This window comes from Papio anubis, chromosome 7, assembly GCF_008728515.1.
Source record: "Papio anubis isolate 15944 chromosome 7, Panubis1.0, whole genome shotgun sequence".
NCBI classification, from domain to species: domain Eukaryota; kingdom Metazoa; phylum Chordata; class Mammalia; order Primates; family Cercopithecidae; genus Papio; species Papio anubis.
Genome location: NC_044982.1, coordinates 115,720,007 through 115,741,330, shown reverse-complemented (window position 1 = coordinate 115,741,330; position 21,324 = coordinate 115,720,007). Strand labels below are relative to the sequence as shown.

At 55.3% G+C, this 21,324-nt stretch overlaps 1 protein-coding gene across 1 annotated transcript in view; it reads right to left on the bottom strand.

Annotated features, from left to right (window-relative positions):
• The window catches only part of HCN4 (hyperpolarization activated cyclic nucleotide gated potassium channel 4), a 49,565-nt gene extending 28,737 nt beyond the window's left edge, over nucleotides 1–20,828 (bottom strand). The window contains exon 1 of the mRNA XM_031668500.1: nucleotides 19,059–20,828. Within this exon, the coding sequence (XP_031524360.1) occupies nucleotides 19,059–19,843 (785 nt within the window). The 5' untranslated portion in view covers nucleotides 19,844–20,828. The remainder of the gene's footprint in view (nucleotides 1–19,058) is intronic.
• Between the last annotated feature and the right edge of the window lie 496 nt (nucleotides 20,829–21,324).

The window sequence follows — 21,324 nt, the reverse complement described above, 5'->3', positions numbered from 1 at the left end:
ATATCTCTTACCCTCTCCAACTTTACAGACAGCTCCCACTCAGCGCCACTCCCAGCACCAGACCTGCATTCCCACCTGCCTGCAAAATGCATCCACCCAGAGGGCCTGCTGTCTCCTACAGCCAACGACTCCAGAGCTGAACTCAGCATCCTCCTCCTCAAAGCTGAATGACAGTCTGCATTTCAATAATCCAGGCCCAAAACTTCCCAGCCATCCCTTACTGCTGCCTCTTACCTCCCACCCACCCCTACAGCAACACCCCCAGCAGTTACCATGTCTAGTCAAGCTGCTTCCATGATGGCTTCTGCATCTGTCTCTCACCTGGACCCTTGCCCCCACCTCCTTCCTGGTCTCCAGCCTCCATTCTCTTTGTCTCCAACTCATATGCCCTCTGGGTTATCTTTCCCGTTCCCTTGGTTTTCCAGACCCAGCAAAGATCCTGATACTGAACACAGTGAGAATGGAGGATGAGGGCAGTCAATACTTTTTGGGCACTTACCATTTGCCAGGCACTAATCACTAATCTAACCTTATCTGGATTACTTTATTTAATTCTCATTAATAAAAAGCCCTGTAAGGTAGATACTATAATTATGCCCATTTTACAGATGAAGAGACTGAGGTACAAGGAGTTGAGAGATTTGGTATATATTGTGGGCCAAGTGTTCAAACCCAAAGAGTCTGACTCCAGAGGCCTACTTTCTAACCACTCCACAGAAATATCAATCTGGCTGGTGGTATATTATTACTCCCAAACTCTGCGCCTCCTCAAGCTCCTTGTCTCCCTCCCAGCTCTCTCTCCTGTGCTCTCTTCCATGACACCTGCATCCTTAACTTCTTCACTCCCAGACCCCACTGCCTCCCCGCTTAAGTGAACCCTAGTTGTGTCCTCAGGATACCACTCCCCCAAATCCCTCATACCTCAGGGTCAGGGGTGAGTCAGCACCCTCCCCTCTCCCTACTGCCTATGGTAGAAATGTCTACAAGATCTTTTGGGTATCCTTGTCACTTGCTGGCCATCCTTCCAGCATCCATCTGCCATCCTCAAGGACTTTGGCAATGCTGGCACCTGGTTCACAACCTTCCGTTCCACTCCAAATCCTGCCATTGTCCTGGGTGACTTCTACTTCGTATCATTGACCCAGTCAACACCCTGGCCTCTTGGTAGCTTGCCGCCCTGACTAACAATCCCACCTCAATGGTCTATTCCAAAGCGCACCCTTGACCACGTCACCACCTCCAGGTACTGCATCTCTGCAGTCCTCTTGTACGACCTGCCCTCCTTTCCTGCCAGCTCTTCTATTCAGTTGCGCTGCACCTGTTTTTCAGAGTACTGGGAATATCCAGTCTGCTGACTCCTCTGATCCTCCCATCAGAACCCTCGCACGTCCTCCCAACCACCATCCACCCCAGACACAATGATCCAGCTCATTCGCCTCTCTAAAACCAATGCCTTTAACTCCCATGCCCCTCTTCCTGACACCGTCATGAAATCCCAGCCCCAGGCAAGGATCAGCATCAACCCTTTTCATGTTCACATGGGGGCTGTGTAAAGAATCCCGCAACCTCAGACCAGTCCTACTAAACAGCCAAGTTTCTTAGCTCCTCGTGCCTCAATGCCCTCATCATAGCCTCATTCACAGCCCTCACCTCCCTCCCCTGATCCTTACAGGAGAACCTAGTAAACTTTCCTGCCCATTCCCCACAGCTGCTATTTCAAATTATTTCCTGTCTCCTCAAAGCTCTGAAACCACCACTTTTTCTCTCAGAGTCAGCAGATAATACCACTTTCTACGTCACACAGAGAAAAGAAAAGCCGCCAGAGTGCCCCTTTCCTCTTTCTGCCACCTTGCAGCATCTCCCCCATCCCATCTCCTCCTCCCAGCCACAAGGGAATCAGCGGCTCTTCTACCTGCCCTCTTGATACCATCCCTATTTTCCTCCCCAGGGACCTTAATCTACAGAAGGTTCCCTCTCATCTATCTCTTCCATCTCTCCCTCTCCACTGATCCTTTCCCATCAGCTTTTCCTTCTAAGCTCTCTAAACTTAAAAAAAAATCCCTCCCTGAACCCCTGCTGTCTTATCTCTTCCCAGGCTCCTTGAAGGAGGTGTCACTGTCCCCACACTCCCGCTTTCATGCGCCTCACCCAGCGCTCCTCTCCACTCCACTTGATTTTAGCCAAAGGCCAAGAAGCGATGCTGCTCTCCACTCCTCAGCACGTCACCAATATGTACCCTGCTGCTAAATCCAACGGTCACTTTCCAGTCCATTTCCTCCCCGGCCTTTAGCATTGTCTGGCCCTGTAGACCATTCTGCCCTGCAGACAGTCTCCTCCTTGGCTTCCAAGGAGAAAACCCACTCCACTGGCTTTTCTCTCTTCTCACTGCCTCTCCTTTCCCTTCCCTTGAACAGCCCCCTTTCCCTCAGCATGACCTTTCCATGTTTTTGCTCCTTGGGGCCCTCATCTCTTCCCGCTCTACGCACTCTTTCCAGGTGACTTCACCGACTCCCATGGCCTTGTTATTCTGCTGCCTTGTAAACCATACCCCTCTCTTGAACTCTACACCCATGCGTCCACTTGCTGACTACGTGTCTACAACTGGATGTCCCACGGGAACCTCACCCTTGCCATATTCAGACAGAGCTTCACAGCTTCCTCCACACTCTTGTGCTTCCAGAAAATGGTACCACCAGGCATCCATAAGTATATCCTAGAAACCTCAGAGTTATCCTCAACTCTTCTATCTCCCTTGCCTTCCAACACTTCATCACGTTGGATCCAATGTGTGCCATCAACCCACCATGGGGACTACTCCAACAGCTTCCCAGGGGAGCTCCCGGCCGGTCGAGGACCTCACATGCCTCAGGGTCAGGGCTGGGGCCAGCACCCTCCTCCAATCCACTCTCCACACTTTGCCAAGCCCCAAATCCTTCTGCGCTTCCCACCACCTCCCAAGTGAAATTCAGATTCCTCACTGTCATCCCCAAGGCCTTTCCTGGCCTGGACTCTGCCTCCTTCTCCTGCCTTCATGCTCCCCATTCCTCTCCTTGCACATTCTGCTGCAGATAGATTCAGCAGCCTTCAGTGTCCCCAACGCATGGCACTTTCTTTGCCTCTGGGCTTTCCTACATGCTGTCATCTCTGCCTGGAACTCTTCTCCCACTTGTACCCACCTATCCCCCTTGGTTCACAAGAGGTATCACTTCTCCTGGGAAGCTTTCTTTGTATCTTATGAAATCCAGTTAACTGCCCCTCACAGGCACTGCCCTGCCATGGTATTTATCATGTTATAATGAAACTGTGTGTGTGACTGTCTAACTTGCCATCACTGACTCTCTGAAGTCAGCACAGTACCTTTTATACGGTAGCTCCTGATAAATACGTGAATGGGTGGAAACATACAAATGAGTGGATGGGGGATGGGTGAACAGATGCGTGCATGCCATGCATGCCTCAGGAGTGTGTGCCAAAGGCTGAGTGGCAGGGAGCCCAGCAGAAGCCACATGACGCGGGCAGCCCTCAGAAACAGACTCCTTCCCACCAGGCTTCCACAAGCCTCTGACGATCAGAGAAGAACTTAGTATATCCAAACCCCCAAGACTCACAGCAGCAGCCCTCGGCAGGTGGCCCCACCAGGTGCTGAGGATCATGGTGGAAAAGTGGCAGAGAAAGAGCGGAGGCATTGAAAGTGGGAGAGAAGGCAGGTGGACAGACATGGGCCAGAAGAAACAGGGGGCCTGGGGTCTCTGACAGGATGGGATGAGAAAGAACTGGTGGGGGGACCTTGTGGCTAAAGACTGCAACCAAGGCCCTGACTGCGTTTCCAGCCTGAGCTGTGCAGGCAGTGGGGGCAGAACCAACCACCCATAATAAGCCCCCTCATTATGGGTGTACCTCCTCGGCCCCTCCACCCCACCTCTACCGCAGGGGATTTTAGAGGTTCTCCCTTCGTCCCAAATAGGCCTAGTACCGAGACTCAGGAGCCCTGGGGAGGGGATGAAGGAGGCAACTCCACTGCTTTCCCAGAATCCCCTCCATTCCCCAACCAGACAGACCTAGGAGGAATCTTAGGGCTCCCCGCTACTGTGAGCTCCCCAAGGGCAGAAATGATTTCTATTCCTTTTCCAAGATGGGAACACACAGTTGGGCAACGGGTGGGGAGGAGTCTCAGTAACGTTATCTTATTGTTAAATGGATGGATGGACGGATGGATGGATGGATGGATGGATGGATGGATGGATGGATGGATGGACGGATGGACGGATGGATGGATGGATGGATGGACAGATGGACAGACGGATGGAAGACTGTTGCCAGAAGAAGAAAAGACTGCCAAAAATAAAACAAAGACAGAATTCACTAAATCATTAACATTGATGATTTCTAAGGGTGGGAATATCGTGACTCTGAGTTTCTCCATTTCACCTTTCTACCTTTTCCACCTTCCCCATAACAGGCAGATATTACCTTTATAATCAGAAACATTCATCTACCTTTAAACAATGGCCTGTGCTGTGAGGGGTCCTCTAACATGTGTTGGGGAGAGCATGACCCTGGTCCCCAGACCTAAGTGGTCCTAAATGGTCAGCTCCTAAGCGGTCAGACCTAAGTGGTCCCCAGCTCCTAAGTGGTCAGCAGAAATACGTGGCAAAGCCACTGCCATGACCAGGAGGTCAGGATGAGAAGATGTTTTGGAAATCAATGATGAAGCTGGAGAGAGGGCAGTCGTCTGAAGAGCAGGTGTAATAGGCAAGGGAGGATAGCTTAACATCACATGCATGCCAGCCCATGACACACACATGTGACACGCATGAGGATGCCTTTCCTGCCTCCCCTCCCCACACCTTGATAACTGTTTGAAAGCACCTATTACTCCCCCTCCGCATCCCGTACCTGTCTAGCTCCTCTTTGCCATTCTCTGAGGCAGAGCCACTCTCGCCCCTTTCACCATCCCATACCCTAGAAGGAGCTGCCTCTCTGGTGGTGGGGGGAGTGTTTTGTCCCGGAGTGAGCTGGAGTCCTCCCTGCCTGTGTCCTGGGACTGGCATCTTAGCCTCCCCCTGTACCCTCAGGGTTGAAATCACCTCCCACAGCCTTCTTGAGCCAGGCTGGGTGCTCAGTTCAGGTCTCTGGAGGGAAACACACCCCCCACCCACTGCCTCCTTCCTGCCCATCCTCCCCTTGCTATTCTTCCCTGACCCCAGGGTCTCCCCACCACAATAGATAAATTGCTGTCTTCCTCCCACCCCCGCCTGGCCACTAGGGCTCTATTTTTAACCCACCTCAAAATCTCTGACTCAGAATCACAGGGCTCCCAGGTAGCTGCTCCCTTGGCTGCCTAGGGCTGCCTCAGACACAGTCCGATTTAGAGCCAAGGGCATCTGGGGCTTGGTTTATAGGCGGGTTGTTTGGATTTGGGTGTACCTTTATTTTCCAATTTTTCTATGTTTATCAATATTTAAGGAACAAAGTTTGTTTCATTTTGTTTTTCTTAAAACCCAATTATGACCCTTTACCCCTGCCTCTTCTAAGGTACCTCCTCATCCTGGGCTGAGGTCCTGCCTGTCATGATGCAGTGAGAGCTGGCCTCAGCCTCTCCCCAAGGAGAAGGTGAGCTATGTGAGGGTGACAGCTGACCCAGTCTTCTCTTCTTGGCCTGTGATCCTTCAGCCATACAGCACAGCGCCCCTCACACTGCAATGTGCACACACATCACCTGGGGACTTTCTGAGCTGCAGACTTGGTGGACTTCAGTCGGCTGTGGGGTGGGGCCAACATCTGCACTGTTAACAAGCCCCCAGGTGATGCTGAGACTGCTGGTGCAGGGACCACATTTCTGTGTGGCCAGGCTATTGTAGATGTATGGTGGCTAGGTGCTCTGCTGTGAGGCCTTGGGCAAATCACTTAACCTCTCTGAGCCTGTTTTCTAATGTGCAGGATGAGAACGTTAATCCTCACTTCACAGGAGTCTAGGAAGATCCAATGAGTTAATATTTACAATATGCTCTATGGCATAAATACTCAATTCAAGTGGGCCATCATCCCCATCATCATCATCATCATCATCATCCTCCTCCTCCTCATCATTATTCTATGTCCATTAAGATGCAGGTCCTGGCCTGAGAGGTAGGAGGATCCTGAGGAACACAAAATGGTCCCACCTCAAGAAGCCCTCAGTATAGAGGATGGACAGACACACCCCACAGGGGAGCTGAAAATCCAGGCCAGCTCCATGGGCAGATGGGGCCATGAGCCAAGGGAAGGGAATAAGAGGGTTGATGCAGAATCTCTGACTCTGTATCCCATAGGCTGGGGATAGCCAGGGGGGAGGAGAAATTCAGCCAGGCTTGCTTCAGAAAGGAGCAGGGGGCAGCATGCCCTGTTGGGTACTAAAGTGTCAAAGAGAAGGCAGGCACCCAAGTAGGTCCACTGGTCAGGAGACAGCACTGTGGTTAGAGCCCAGGGGTTACAGGAAGGAGGCCCATGGTATGCGATGGAAGGTGTCCAGGTCAGGGGCCTGAGATTCTCAAGTTCTAGTCCCATCCCTGTCTCTAACTTGCTGTGTGACCTTGAGTAAGTCCCTTCCCTTCACTGACTTTTCCTCAGTTTCCCCATTGGCACAAAGCAAGCTAGACATCTCCAAAGATATGCTGAGTTTCATGAATCTCTGCAGTGCAGAGGCTAAAGAGGTCAGCCAAGGGCAGCTGGCCAGATCGACAGCTCACTCACAGAAGAACGCGCATCTCAGGGAACCCTGACACCTCAGCTCCCAGCTCTGAAGAGAATGTGGGAGACATCCTGAATGCCAGCTTGAGAACTCAGAGCTCTTCCAGGGTACACGAGGGGCTGGGAAGGTTATAAAGGAAGAGAATTCCTTGAGAAAGGGACTGCAACCGTACCTTCTCAACAGCACAGTGAGGACAGGCCTGGGCAAAAGAAATACTTTGAGATGAAAACCCACTGTTTATCTGATGGGCTAATTCCTCCTCGGGAGACCCTATGTTTGTACATGCAGAAACATACCATAAGTGAACATGTACATGCACGTGCGCACACACACACACACATACCCCCAAACTGCACAGCAGGGGACATCTGCTCCACAGTGCTCCAAGTTGCCCGGATGTATGCTCCCTGAGGCCAGGGCCTAACCTCTCTGTGCTTCACCCAGCGGACAAGACCACCGGGGAAGATGGGGGAGGGAACAAGCAGTTGGAGAACTGAACTTCTCAGTCCAGCTTACAAGAATCAAAGAAGGCTCCAACACCACTCCCCCAGGAACCTTCTGTCCTCCCACTCAGGAGATTGGAACCAAAATAGAATATTGTTGTGGAGTAGCATGGGAGCACGCCCTCTGGGGAAATTAGGTGGGAGAGCTCACCTGCTCACGCAGGAAGGCACTGTCAGCGGCGGGAGGACACAGGCTTGAGGGGCAACATGAAGCACTGGAAATGGATTTGGAGCAGAACTCCTTTGTTTTTGGCTTTTTTTTTTTTTTTTTTTTTTTTTTTTTTTTGGTCTCACTCTGTAGCCCAGGCTGGAGTGTGGTGGTGCAATCTTGGCTCACTGCAGCCTCAACCTCCCTGGGCTCAAGTCACCCTCCTACTTCAGCCTCTGGAGTAGCTGGGACTACAGGCACACACTACCATGCCCAACTAATTTTTCTTTCTTTTTTTCTTATGGTAGAGATAGGGTCTCACTATGTTGCCCAGGCTGATCTTTAACTCCTGGGCTCAAGTGATCCTCCTGTCTCAGCCTCCAAAAATGCTGGGATTACAGGAGTCAGCCACAGTGCCTGGCCTGGGGCAGAACTTCTTAAGGTAGGCAGCATTGGTCATGGAAGGGGCTAACAAGGAGGCCACAGGAAGGCTTCCCTATAAAGAGTAGCTAAATACTGACTCTGGGAGGGTCTACACCGTCCCTTTTTGATGGGATGGAGCCTGGGAGCAAATAACAAGGATTCTCTGGGGCATCTGGGGACACAGAGCTAGAGGGAACGTGCTGTGCTGCCTTCTATCCAGGAAAACACAGTCTAACAAGGAAGGTGAGTGGGGCCATGTTCTCTGAGGTCCCTCCTGGCCTCAGAATGTTATGATTTTGACTCCTCACAACCCACAAGGAAAAAAAGGGTGTAAAAGTTCCCTGGAGAGGGAGGCCTATTACCAATGGGGTTAGATGTTGGGCTAAGAAGGCAGGATTTTACCCCAAGCTCTGGGGAGCCACTGTAGGGCTAAGGCAAATGCAGTGCAATCAGAGAACTGCAGGCTGTTAACACAGATGGGGCCTTAGGGATGTCCAGCTCATTGGCTCCCAAAGTGATGGAAGCAGAATCACCTGAGTACTTCCTAAAACTGTACCTGCCCGGCCTCACCCAGGGAGCCCGAGCATCTGTGATCACATAAGCACCCAGGTGACTCTTCAGCAGCTGCCAATTTAGGCTTTGGGATCTCGCTAACACCCAACCCCTCTCTGGTCCCATTTTCAGAGGAGGAAAGCAAGACCCAGAGAGGTGAGGCCTCAGTTAAGTCCATACAGCTGGGCGGCACAGAGCCAAGTGTTCTACTGGTTGGATTCACAGGCTTGTCCCCTACACTCTGTCCCCAGGAGCTGCAGAGCAACCCAATGGGATGATGATGCCCCAGAACCTCTGGGACACGTTGAACAGCTTTTCCTGTTTCCTTCTTCTGCCAGTCCCAGAGTACATGATCCTGCTGGCCCATCCCACAGGGCCCCTCCACCCACAGTCATCCAGTGCGCCCTGCAATCTGCATGAGTCCTCACACCCTGAGCTCTTCTGAGGCCAGGTCTGAGCTTCCAGGAGGGGACTGCTCCCTAGGAGGGGCGGCTGGGAGGAGAGCATGGTTGAGGCCCTTTCCAGAATGGCATTTCAGTTCATTTTCATTAAGCTCCTGCTGCATCACTTCCTGGGAAGGATGCCCCGGAAACAAAGGAAAGAAAGCCTGGCATTCCCTCCACGGAGGCCATGACCTAATGGAGGGGGTCCTTCAAGAGGCCTCACCAATAGGACACAACATGCCAGGAAGACCCCCAGCCCCGCTCCCCAGGACAAGGGCCGGCAAAGCCTCCACAAAACTTGGCCCCTAGGTAAGAGATCTTCCACGTGTGCCTGGCCCCCAGGGGCTGCAGAACTCTAGGATCATGACTGGCTGGACCTCGGTGACAGAGCCAGAAAGAGGGAGGGAGATTCTCAAAAGCTCTACTGGCCAGCAGCGCTGTCCCTGCCCTGCTAGCTCAATTTGTGCTAATGGGGTCAGGATTCAGGGCTCAATACCTATTTGGTCAATTAGCTCTGCTCTCTTCTCAGCCTCAGACTGAGCCCCAACCCTGGACACTGAGAGAGGAGAAGAGCTTGCTGAGGTCACCCAGCAGAACAGGATGAGACTCAGGAGGGGAAACTGAGGGTGGGAGGGTGGGGAGTTCTGGGCCAGGCTGGCTCAAGATGCAGGACCCAGAGATCTGGGGCGGGCCAGCCCCCACACTGCAGGAAGCCAGGCCCCAGAGGCAGTCTCGCCTGCTGGACCAAGTTTCTTCTAAAAGGTGTTAATGGCATGGATGGGACCTGTGGACCTGAGGGTCTTTCCTGTCTTTGGGGAAGGAAACAAGTGCCCTCACATCCTCTGAGGATACTGGAGGTGGGAGAAGCCCGTGGCTGGCTTTGGCATACAGTGGCTGGGGACTCACATTAATCATTAACAGGGGCTGCTCTAGCCTCCAACGGGGAACTGCAGGGTAATTACTTCTGGGCTCCAGGCCACACGCTCAGTGACATTATTGCAGGCAACATCTGCCTTCTGGGCCTAGTACGGCAGGAGAAGCGAGTCTTCTCAAAGGCTGCACAGCTAGGACGAGGATGCACACACACACACAGGCAAACACACCACACATACTCAGATGGCAGCACAGGCAGCCTGCTTAGAGTCCTGGAGGGTGAAGGGCAGGGACTAAGGAGTGCAGGTTAAAAGAGGCAGGTTCTGAATAAGCAGCCCCCAGCATCTGCCAACACCCACCCCAGCCAGGCGGCCCTCAGCTCAAGTTTCCAAGAAAATGCACAGAATGGTTCTCTCTTTCCTTCAGCTCCAGCTCAGTCACTTCCTCCAGGATGCCTTCCCTGACCATCAACCCACATTGATCTATTGCTCATCGGCCCTCCCATAAACCAGAAGTGGAACCCGACTCTCCACTTTGCCACCTCCAGCCCCCTTAATGGTGAAAACAGCCTTGGAATGGGTGATACGGTATTCTGGAGGGCATGACTCCCTTAGCTTGCCTCTCCCCAAGCCCAGAGGATAATGTATTAGCCAGCCCCCATTATGTATTAATTTCTGAAAGCCTCGTTCACGCAGACATAACACATCCACCCACACAGATAAATGCTTAGACAGACACAAAATCATCAGCAGCCAATTATCAGGCCCCCGCAGCTGCCGTGATCAGACCTGGAGGCCCCGCTGCTCGCTCTGCAATTTGTGGTAGCCCAGAGCTGGGGGTGCAGTGGGTGGAGGGAGTCCCTCTATCCAGCTGGCACGGCTCTAGGTCCAGCCCTGACCCTGAGGGTGCCTGAGCTTGCTGCCTGGCTGAGAACACCAAACACCAGCCCCAAACAATGAGAGAGCAGAGTTGGGTGGGGAGCTGTCACGTGTGAGATGTGATGACTCTGGCATCGGCAGCAGTGGCACGGTTGTTTATTTATAATTTGTACTTTACCTCCCAGAGAGGACCAGAGGCAGCTGGCTCAGATACTAAGAGGTGTAGGAGCTCAGGAAACTTAGGGAAAGCTTCCTAAAGAGGGGCAGGGCACAAAGGTAGAGCCCCAAACCTTGGTACCTCAGGAAGGGCACCGAAATTGGCTCAAAGGTTTTGCACAAGGATGCCAGTTCCCGACCCTAGACCAAACCCTTCCCTTGGCCACAGACTTAGCCTTGAACCCAGCCATGGACTGAACCCCAATCCTGGTTACACACTGAGCCCCAACCTTTGTCAGAGACTGAGTTCTAGCCATGGTCACAGAATGAGCCCTGATTCTGGTCACATACTGAATCCTAAACCACAGATCAACTCCAAATCCTGACTTTTCTGAAGTATATAATGAATAGATCACGTGGCCATTTCTCTAGTGGATCAGAGAAAGATACCACTGGCCACTTACCCCTTCTCCTCTGAACCCCAATCACCCCCATCCAGGAACAGGGGCATTAATGGCACCCGGACATGGTCCCCAAACCCCAAAGGTCTCTAGCAGTCAGGACCTTCCCAGGAAGAGGAGGTGAGCCAGCCTCCCAGCCCAGCATCCTCAGAAACAGCAACCCCAGATCTGGGGTCAGGACAGCATGTCTCAGTCACCAGACTCTGCACCTTCAGAAAGGGGAAGACTACCTTCTCATGGGAGCAGCCTAAATTATGATGGGATCCTGAGAATACCTATCATCCCAGAAAGACACGTATGAAGCTAGAGTGACAAGAAAAAGCTCCAACTGACAGGACCATTCAGGAAAGCCTTCTCTGCGGACCCTCTGGCTGGGAAGCTGGGGGTGGACTTAAGCTTGAAGACCTTTGCAGACAGACATGACACCACCCACTTGGTCTCTGGTTTCGCTTCTGGCATACTCTGTGACCTTGAGCCAGGTGCTCCCCTTCTTGGCTCCTCTGCTCCCCATCTATGAAACAAAGGCTCCAGGCCAGGGGCTTGCTAAGGCCTCTCCAGATCTGATATTCCGACACCTGATCAATTTCCTGTGCCTGCTGACTATCCCTTTCTGAGCCCCTCCTCAATGTTTTAATTCTCAGGAGAATGTTTTCTTGAACTACTCGTGTAATTAAATTTTTTAAACACTAACATAAAAGAAGGAGGAGTGTCAAATTCCAGTTCTGATATTCATGACTGCATGATTGGGGGATCTCTCTCTCTCTCTCTCTCTTTCCTTTCCTCGTCAGAGCCTTATCTGTAAACTGGGGATATAAAACTATTTGGGGGCCATCGTGAAGAATAAATGAAACGGGAGATATAGAGCTCCCAGCACAGCCTGGCACATGGTAGATGCTTTGTAAATGGTGGTTACTGATCTGTGAACCCACCTGGCTTTTAGTCTCTGTTGATTTGAGTCTAGGGCTGTAAACTCTGAAGCCTACAGGGGTCAGGCAGCTAAATGGCATGAATGACGTGGCTGGGTGTAAGACAGTGGCCTTAGCGACAGCTGGGGACCTGTGCAACTGCAGAGCAAAAGCCGATGTAAAGGAGGCAGCCTCTAGTGTCTCCTTCAGCTCCCTGCTATGGAGTGGGAATGTGCGGCCAGGGCTGCCAGAGTTTCCAGTTTTTCAAGAGAAGCCCAAGAGCCATATTTTCAGGTTATATCTTTCCATTTAAAAACATTGGCTCAGATTTGTTATGACACACTATGCTGGCCAAACAGAGCACATCTGGGTGCTGTATTTGGTGCAAGGGATGCTGCTTGGCAACCTCTGATCGAAGTACTGCTCAGTCTTATCTTGAGCGCCCACGGTGACGGGGAGCTCACCACCTCTCTGTGCTGCCTTCCGCCTCAGACCCGAGTGGGTGCTGATGGTACAGTGTCTCCAAGTGACTTCCCAGCCCGTGGCACTGCAGACTTCTAGGGCCCTGGCAATGCTTCCTCAGTAAAGAAGCCTAGCTGGCAGAGAACATCCTCTCCAAAGCCAACACAATGCCCCTGCCGGCCCATGGCCCTCTGTCTGGGAAATGTGAATTCTTCAGCATCCCCTGGGCGAAAGCAAGACTGTCTGGTCAGCCTCGGTAGCCCTTCTATTAATTAGCAACTGGCAGTCGCAGCTTTGTAAGGGCCCTTGAGCCAAGTGAGCGTGTGCAGGAGCCGGCTGCCTCCTCAGTTCTATGACAAGCCCCCAGGGGACTGGGGCTGGACCTTTTGCTCTGAGTGAATTCCCCCATGGTGGCCAGTGTTGTGGCAGGCACAAGGGCCACTCAGGCTGCTATGACACTTCTCAGCCCCACCATTTGTACGGAAGCTAATGCTTTTCAGGGTAGGAGGGGGCACGGAGAAGTGACAGGCAAGCCCAGCCCTCAGGGGAGGCTTCTGGGCATAGCCTGGGGCAGGGAAGGAGGACATAAGATTGGGAAGAAGGCCTGGATGCCTCTGTCCTCCTCTCAGCTGGCCCCTGTCAGAGTCACTGGCTCCCCTGCTCAGTCACCTCTGTGCTCATACCGACATCTGCTCCTTTCCAGAAATCTCAGTGCAACGCAGCAGTCACAGTACTCCCTGCCCCTTCTCCCCAGCCAGGCCCACCCCTCTGGCCCTTTGGATGGGAGAAAAGCTGCAAAAGTGGTGGGACAGGATGGATTAATGAGGGTCCTCTGGTCACCCAGCTTCTTCCTGTTTACACCCATCCCAAAAGCCAGCATGCAGGACCAGCAGGGTCCAAGCAGCAGTGCAGGAAAGGAGGAAGAGCAAGCTGTGAATCCCACATCCCCACACTGGCAGGCAGACCTCTGTGGCTTGGCTCAGCCCAGTTCATAGACTTTATCCTGCCACGCTGAGCTTGAGGACAGAGGCCACAGGCTCTGAGGCCAAAGAGATAAAACGGAGCTCTGCCCTCAGGGAGCTCAGTTCGGGAGCTTGGACTAAGCATGGAACAAGCGCATGAACAGTAACCTCAATACTCCAAGCATGGTCCTGGTCTGGGCACCAGCCACATTAGCATTCTTTGGGCGCTTATGAGAAATGCAGCATCTCAGACCCCATCCAGACCTACTGATTCAGAATCTGTATTGAACAAGATCTCCAGGTGAGTCGGATGACATTACAGCAGGAGAAGCTGCATTGTAACAAACATAGAGCTCCGTCCAAATGCCACAGGGTGGTCAGCCAGGGAGAGATGGATGGCAGCCAGGGTGGCCTGAGAGGGCATCCCACAAGGCCCTGGGGACAGTGGGCCCTAAAGCATGGGAGAGGAGGGTGGATGGACAGTGAGAAAGGTCAGCACAGTTGGAAGCTCCCTGTGTGAGGCAGGCGGCTACCTGGCAGCCAAAAAGCCTCAAAGCTCACAGCAGCTAAGGGAACTGGTGTGGCAGGGCCAAGCAGGGGCGAAGGTAACCCCCAGCCTTATCATGTAGCCACCAGACCAGGAGCTTGAGCCTTGCAGCAGGGAGAACCTGGAGCCAAGGTCTCTCTAGCCAGGCAGTATGGGGGTCCTGGCTCTCTGCCTCTATCGGGTTTCTGTGCACCCAGCATCCTAGGAGCACCTCGGTCCTGAGCTCCAGCAGCCCCTGCCTTGTCAGGTGGGACACATCTCATCCCCAGAGACAGCCATGCTGCCCACTGTGCCAGCTGAAAGCACAGCCCAGGCAGCTCACCTTGGAATTCCCCTCTGCAACTAGGCACCCTTCCCCCTCTAGCACAGCCTGCGGCTCCTTTCCGCCTGGCTTTGCACACTAAGAGTCTTAACAACATTCCTGGGAAATGGCCCCAGGAAAGCCCAGGAAAGAAGGGGCCTCAGAACCCCCAGACCCAGAATCAGGCTGCTGCCTCTTCCTCCTTTCCACCTCCTGCCGGAACAGTCCTTCCCAGGACTCAAAGGGAGAGAGGTGGGAGGCGGTAAGACTGAGGAAACAGAAAAGAAACCAGTGCCCAGGCAGAACCCCTTTCCTCCCTCAGGCATCCAACTCTGAGCCCTGTTTTTGTTTCCATCCTGCTGGCAATGGGAGGCCCAAGCCCCAGACTGCAAAGAGACCCCCATTGCCAGGCTCCAGAGAAGGTGGGTGCCTGCCTCTCACCAGGCCCAGGCTCTCTTCTGGGACGGCCTAGAGAGGGGTTCACAACCTTGAGCCTCCAGATGGTCCTCAACCTAGGAGGCCACAGACACCAGAAATCAAGTGCCACACTCTATGTGTCTGGGTACCTGGGTATCCTTCTGGATGGAGTGAAATCTCTGACCCCAAGAAGGTTCAGAACCCCTGCTTGAGCCAAGAACAGAGGTCCATGTGATCTTCCCAAAGCCAAGGAAAGGAAGTTGTGAGGGCAGAGGAGGTGTGGTTCACAACAGCATCACTGCTCCTCTCTCAGCTCACTGCAGAGCTGTCGGCAGGGCGACCATAGTTGTACAATTTGTGCTTGACATGGCAACAGGCAACAAGATTCCCATTTTCTAAATGGGCAAACTGGGGCTCAAAGAAGGCTCATAACCCATGCAGGGCTCTATAGCAGTCAGGGTTGGGGAGGTGACAGGAGGTGAGTAATGGCAGTGACGGGGTGCCAGTGACCAGCAGGCAGAAGGAAGTCAGCTCAGGACACCCCTGGGACCTGCTAGGCCACTGGCCCAGTTTCCAAGATTTCGGAGCCCAGCTCTTTCTGCCCCAAGGAAAGGACACTTTAAGCACCCTCGCCTTCCCTTCCTCATGGCTTCAGGAGGCTCAGTCTAGGAGAGGGTAGGGACAGGGGGATGAGAAAGGCCAAGCTTCTGCCTGCCTCCATTATTAACGCTGAGCCAGCTTTGGGGGTGCAGCAGCAATTCCGGAACTGACATTCCACATAGGGACTTCCCCACCAGCTTCCACATCCACCCACACAGCCCCCAGACACCCGCTCAGACAGACACCTAGATACACACACCCAGGCTGACTCCCTGAGCCTGACCAGCTTCCGGGAACACAACCAGCTACATCTGCACTTGGGGTTCCATTTCTTTTCTCTCCTCTTAGAAAAACAAGATTATCCAGATACTGTTTTTGTTGTTGTTGTTGTTGTTCCAGGTTCTCCAGGACACAGCTTGTGTGGAAGGAAGGACCCATCCAGGACCTAAGAGCACAGCCAGCCTGGGGGAGGAGCCCGGGGAGCCATGTCCTGAGGGTCTGCAGCATCCTGGCCTCTTCTCTTAACACACCACAAATACAAGTTTCAAAAGGCAGATGGGGAGTTGGAGGGGAGGGGAAGCCAGAAAAGCCCAGGGAGCCTGGAGGAGCCATGGGGGTAGCCAGGGCATGGTCTCTTTTCTATTGGGGGGTGGGATCAGGGGCAGGTAGAGTAATGAGAAGCAGAGGCAGCCCAGAAAAGCCTATTATTAGCCATGGCCCAGGTTATGCTGGTCCCTCAAAGCACAGCCCACCCTTCTCCTGGGAAAGGCACCCAGCCTTCCTTCCCCAGCAAGGGGAGATGCCGGAAGCAGTCCATCACAGCCAGCCCTGAACTCCAAACCGCAAACTCAATCTATCATGGTTTGCTGGCAATTCTTTATTAAACCAATTCTGCTGGATCAATGCTTCCTGCCCGTCAAAATGATGAATAAATCCTTGACTAGCCTGAGCAATGCTTGCAGAAGCTCTTGTGAAGCCTAAGGTGGGCAATGGCAACTGGCTACACAGAGGCCCAAGGCCAGTGGCTAAAACTCTAGAGACTGAGGCTGGGGGTGCTGGTCAGTGTAGGGTAGGTTAGGTGGGGTTGAGTGGTGGGTTTTCTTTTTTTTTTTTTTTGAGACGGAGTCTCGCTCTGTCGCCCAGGCTGGAGTGCAGTGGCGCGATCTCTGCTCACTGCAAGCACCACCTCCCGGGTTCACGCCATTCTCCTGCCTCAGCCTCCCGAGTAGCTGGGACTACAGGCGCCCGCCACCGCGCCCGGCTAATTTTTTGTATTTTTAGTAGAGACGGGGTTTCACTGTGGTCTCGATCTCCTGACCTCGTGATCCGCCCACCTCGGCCTCCCAAAGTGCCGGGATTACAGGCGTGAGCCACCGCGCCCGGCCGAGTGGTGGGTTTTCTAAGCTTAGAAGACTTAGCTAGGCTCTTGCCTCTTTGACCTTCTGAGAATAAGACTAGCTGTTTTGGCCTAGAAGCAGGAAAGGCATGGCCACCACTCCTCCAGACACACTCAGATGGTCTTTCTTGGATTTCTTTCCTTACACCCCACCCAGCTCCAGATAGCTACAAGGTTGTGCAAAGGGGTCGTGCCACTTGCAGCTACCAGTCCCTGTTGCTTGTTGCACAAACCCAAATTCAAAGCCCACTCTGACCCTTTTCCTGTTGCCCATTTAACAATTCTGCTGTATCCCTGCTTCCCTATCCCCACACCCTCTCCTGCAGCCATGTCCCAGGCAGCCTGCAGTTAGTGGGAGACTCTGCAGCAGGGGGACTACAGACAGACACACAAGAATGGGGTAAGACCAGGAAGGGGAAAAGGATCCTATCTGATGAAATCGACCCAGTCCTCACTCTTCACCATCCAAGGTAAGGGAAACAGGAAGGACCAGGCCCAGCATCCAGAAGGTCCCCAGCCAATGTTTGCTGCTGAGGGAGGATGGGCATGCCTGGGGTTGACCTCTCGTAGGCTCCCCAGGCAAAGGGCTTGGTGATGAGAACCCTGAACAGATGCTTTCTGACAACAAAGACAGCAGGGCCCTGGGCCAGGGAGGGGAGGACCCCTCACCAATCTCAAGTGGTTGGTACTGGAACTGCCTATCACCACCACTGAAGAGTTGAGAGACAGGAGAAAAAACGCAGGACACCCGTTTTTTAGCTCCTGCTCACTCCTCTAGCTCAGCCCGGGATCCTCAGGGTCCAGTACTGGCCAGAGGCAAGTCTACTCTTTAGGAACCTGGCACAGGGAACCTAGCCACCATTCATGATGGGAGGGTCCCACATTTACTCATACAATTTGATGACTATGGCTGTCTGTTTACCCTGCCCTCTGGTCTCCCCAGTCCTCTGGGAATGGGAACCCTGGAGATATTAGGGTTAGGAAGAGCAGTCTCTCAAAGGAAAAAAGGGGGGAGGGGCTCTGTTCACTACCTATTTTAAGCCACCGAGTGTTGTCTGACTGGTCATTCCCAGTGCGAGAAATCTCTCTCATTGGATGGAAAATGGCTTTGCTCTCATTACAAACCCAGCTTCCCTGGAGTTTGCAAAGAGGGCTCTGGGTTGGCAAAATGCTCATTTTTATAGGCAGGCAAGCAAGGTAGGCAAGGAAGGGAGATAAGTAGGGGGCAGGGCCCAGAGAAAGAGAACGAGAGAATTAAACCCAGCTTGAAAAGTGTTTCCCAGACCTTCATCACAATCTCATGTATCAGGAAAGCCCAGAGGGGCACTAGGGAACCTCAGGACCTTGACTTAGGTAAAGGCATCCCTTATCCCAACCCTAGAGACAACCAACAATCCCTCTTTCTGCACAAATATGTCCACAAGCTCCCAGTGGTATCTGCTGTTTAATGGCATCTGACTCAGGTGATGTGGAAGGGGGCAGGGTCCCTCTCCCTGACTGGCGGTCATTTCTTGTTTGGGGACCCACGAGTGGCCCATGAGAGACCAAGCAGATGCTGGAGCTTGGGACTCCGGGTTACGGATGGGCCACTGGACAAGCATGGGGTACAGGACAGCGGCTCATCAATCAGAACACCAGGCATCTTCATCCATCACTATGAGCAAGGTCATTCTGCCCTGCCGCTCCGGATGCCAGCTGCCCAGGGTGCCTGCTCCTGGCCCACCACTCAGCATGAGGAGCTGAGCTCAGGGTTACGGTGGATGCAGGGGGTTTTCATCCCGGCCTGAGGCCCCAGTGACCTCGGTCCTCCAGGGACCCAGCCGCAGCTTGCAGGGCACCAGAAAGCAGATAATAATGCCTGCTGTCAGTACCCGAGGAGCTGGCCCGTTGCTAAGAGGTCTGTCTCTCTTCATGGCCCTGCTCTGCTGGCTGAATGACCCGGAGCTGCCTCTAGGATGGCCATCCTGACTCTGCAGCCTTGAAGGGGGAGGAGGAATGTGTGGCTTAAGGTGGCAGAGCCCTATCCTGGCTGCCGGCAGGGGTAGGCCAGGCTCAGAACACCTTTTTATTCTGTCTCCAATGCAGCCCAGACCCGAGAAGACCGGTGACAGAACACAGGAAAGTTCCCTCAGCGCGGTGCAGGAGGGGGCCTGGGGGTGTCTCGGAGCCTAGAGGCGCCCTGCTTCTCTTGGAGCTCCCAGCGCAAGGAAGGAAAGTTAACTCCAGCTGGGAGGCAGGGTCAGGAGGAGGCATGCCTGCACCGTGCAGGGCACCCACAGGATCATCGCTGTGGCCCCTTACCTGAAGTCACTGTAGGGGTGGATAATCCAAAATCCGGCCGACTTGACCCTCTCCTGCTCGCGTTCCACGGCTTTCTGGCTGCCGAACATCCTTAGGGAGAATTTGTTGACCCCGGGTTGGAGCATGGCCCCGAACTGGCGCTGCATGAAGCCGGACTGGCCCAAGCGCACCTCGGCCTCCGGAAGGATCTGGTCACCGGTGGCCGCGCCTCCCTCCACTTTGATAGCGGTGTCCGCCGAGGGCTGCTCGCAGGAGGAGGAGGCCGGCTGCGGTGGCTGCTGGGGCGGCGGCGGCGAGGCTGCGGGCTGCGCCGAGGCGCCGGGGCGCTCGGGCTCGGCCGCCAGGCCTGGGGGCGTCCTGTCCTCGCCGGGGGACGCGTCGCCCTCGGCGATGAGCCGCCGCTCCTCCGCGGAGTCATGCAGGTGTCCGTGACTGCTGCCGCTCCCCGTGCCGCCGCCGCCGCCGCCCCGGCTGCCCAGCGAGGCCAGGCTCCCGCGGAAGCGCCTGCAGTCGCCGTTCGTGCTGGACTTGCCCGCGCCGCGGGCCGACCCTTCGCTGTCCGCTGCCCCGAGGGCCGAGCTCCGGGACTCCGTGCCACCCGCGGCCGCCGAGGGCGAGGGCGAGGGCAGTGGCCGCAGCCGGATGCTCCTGCGGCTGGGGTCTTGGCGGCCCCCGGCCCCCTCCTCCTCGGCGTCCTCTTCCTCGTCCATGATCCACGCCTTGGCCCCCACCTGCTGCGGGAGGCTGTAGAGCCGCTTGCGCATGGACGGTGGCAGCTTGTCCATGGCGCCAGGGGCCGGACCGAGCCGGGAGTAGGGGCGCGGCGCCGCGGACGGGCTCCAGGTCCGCCCGCCGGTCAGTCCGCCCGTGGGGACTCGTCCTTCGCCGCCGGCGTGGGGCCGCCTCAGGCGCCCATACTCGGGCAGGCTGCGCGCCGCTGGGAGGCTCCCAGTTGCGCTCCGAGTCCCCGGGCTCGCCGCGCTGCGCCTCCTCCCGGGCCGGGCTGGGCGCTCGGACCCCGCGCTCCCTCCTTGCCTCCCTCCCTCCCTCTGGCGTTCAGGGGCGCGGCGCGCGGCCGGGCTCCAGGCGCCCCGCCCCCGCGGGGAACAATGGGCGCCGGCTGGAGAGGCTCTGCGGCCGCGGCGCTCGGGGAACCGCTCCGGAGCGCAGAGCGCACGGCCCGCGCGGGTCCCGGGCGTGCGTCCCGCGGGAGGGCTGGCTGTCCGTCTGTCTCGCCCCGGACTTTGTGGCTGGCCACCCGCGACCTCGTCTCGCCTCCTCTGGCCCGGCCCCTCTGGCCCGTCCCGGGGCTCCCGCCGCAGCCAAGCGGAGCCCAGCGACCCGCCGGGCTTACATCAGCGGCCGCCTCCCCCGGAGCGCCCTCCGGCCGCGCTCGGGCTCCCGCGCCCCGGAATATTCATGAAGCCGCCGCAGCTCGCGGGTTGCCATAGGAGCGGCTCCAGCAGCCGGGCCTGCCTACCTGGGCTTCTTAAAGGGGCAGCTGCGCACGGGCCGGGGGCTGGGAGGGGGCGGGGGGCGGGCCTGGCTAGGGGCCGGGGTTAGACCCTCGCTAGACCTTCGGAGCCGGGGTGAGAGGTGTCCATACTGCTGCGCCCTTAAATCTCTTTCTTGGGCCAAGCTGGAAGCGCGCCCCAAGTCTAGAGCTCCGGCTTCAGTTGCGAATTCCCCATCCCAAGATTGAAGGGGGCGGGGTAGCTTCCCAAATTCTCCATCACCAAGCTCTGGGCTCGCCTTTCCCTGGCATGTTTGCCCCTCAGCTGGGTCTCCGACTCTCCTTTTGGGAGGCGACCGGGTTTTCTGGATGCAGAGTCCCGGCCTTCCCGCAACCCGCTTGGGGAGGGGTTTCCGGAAATGCGCCGCGTCGGGGAGGCTCCCAGGGTTTTCCTGTGACATGGGCAGGGGGCGAACCCCGCGCCAGTCTTTCCCCTGCAAAGCCTCGCAGCAGCCAGGCAAGGAGGGCGTGGGGAAACAGGGAGACACTCACAGGGCGCGCGGGTGGGACCCAGCCCTTCGAGGTAAGACTTCGAGGAAATGCGCCGGCAACAGTCACGGATGCGAGATCGAACGCCGACCTCCGCAGGCGCCTCTCCCTCGGTAGTTCCGAGAGAGGGACAAGCCGGCTGCAGCGGGGAGCGGTTGGGCCGGCTCCTCGGATGCCCCGGCACTCTGGAACTGGCTTTGGAGCCCCTTCTCCCTGTGTTCCCATCCAAATTATGACACCTCCTATGTGGACCCACGCTGGGTA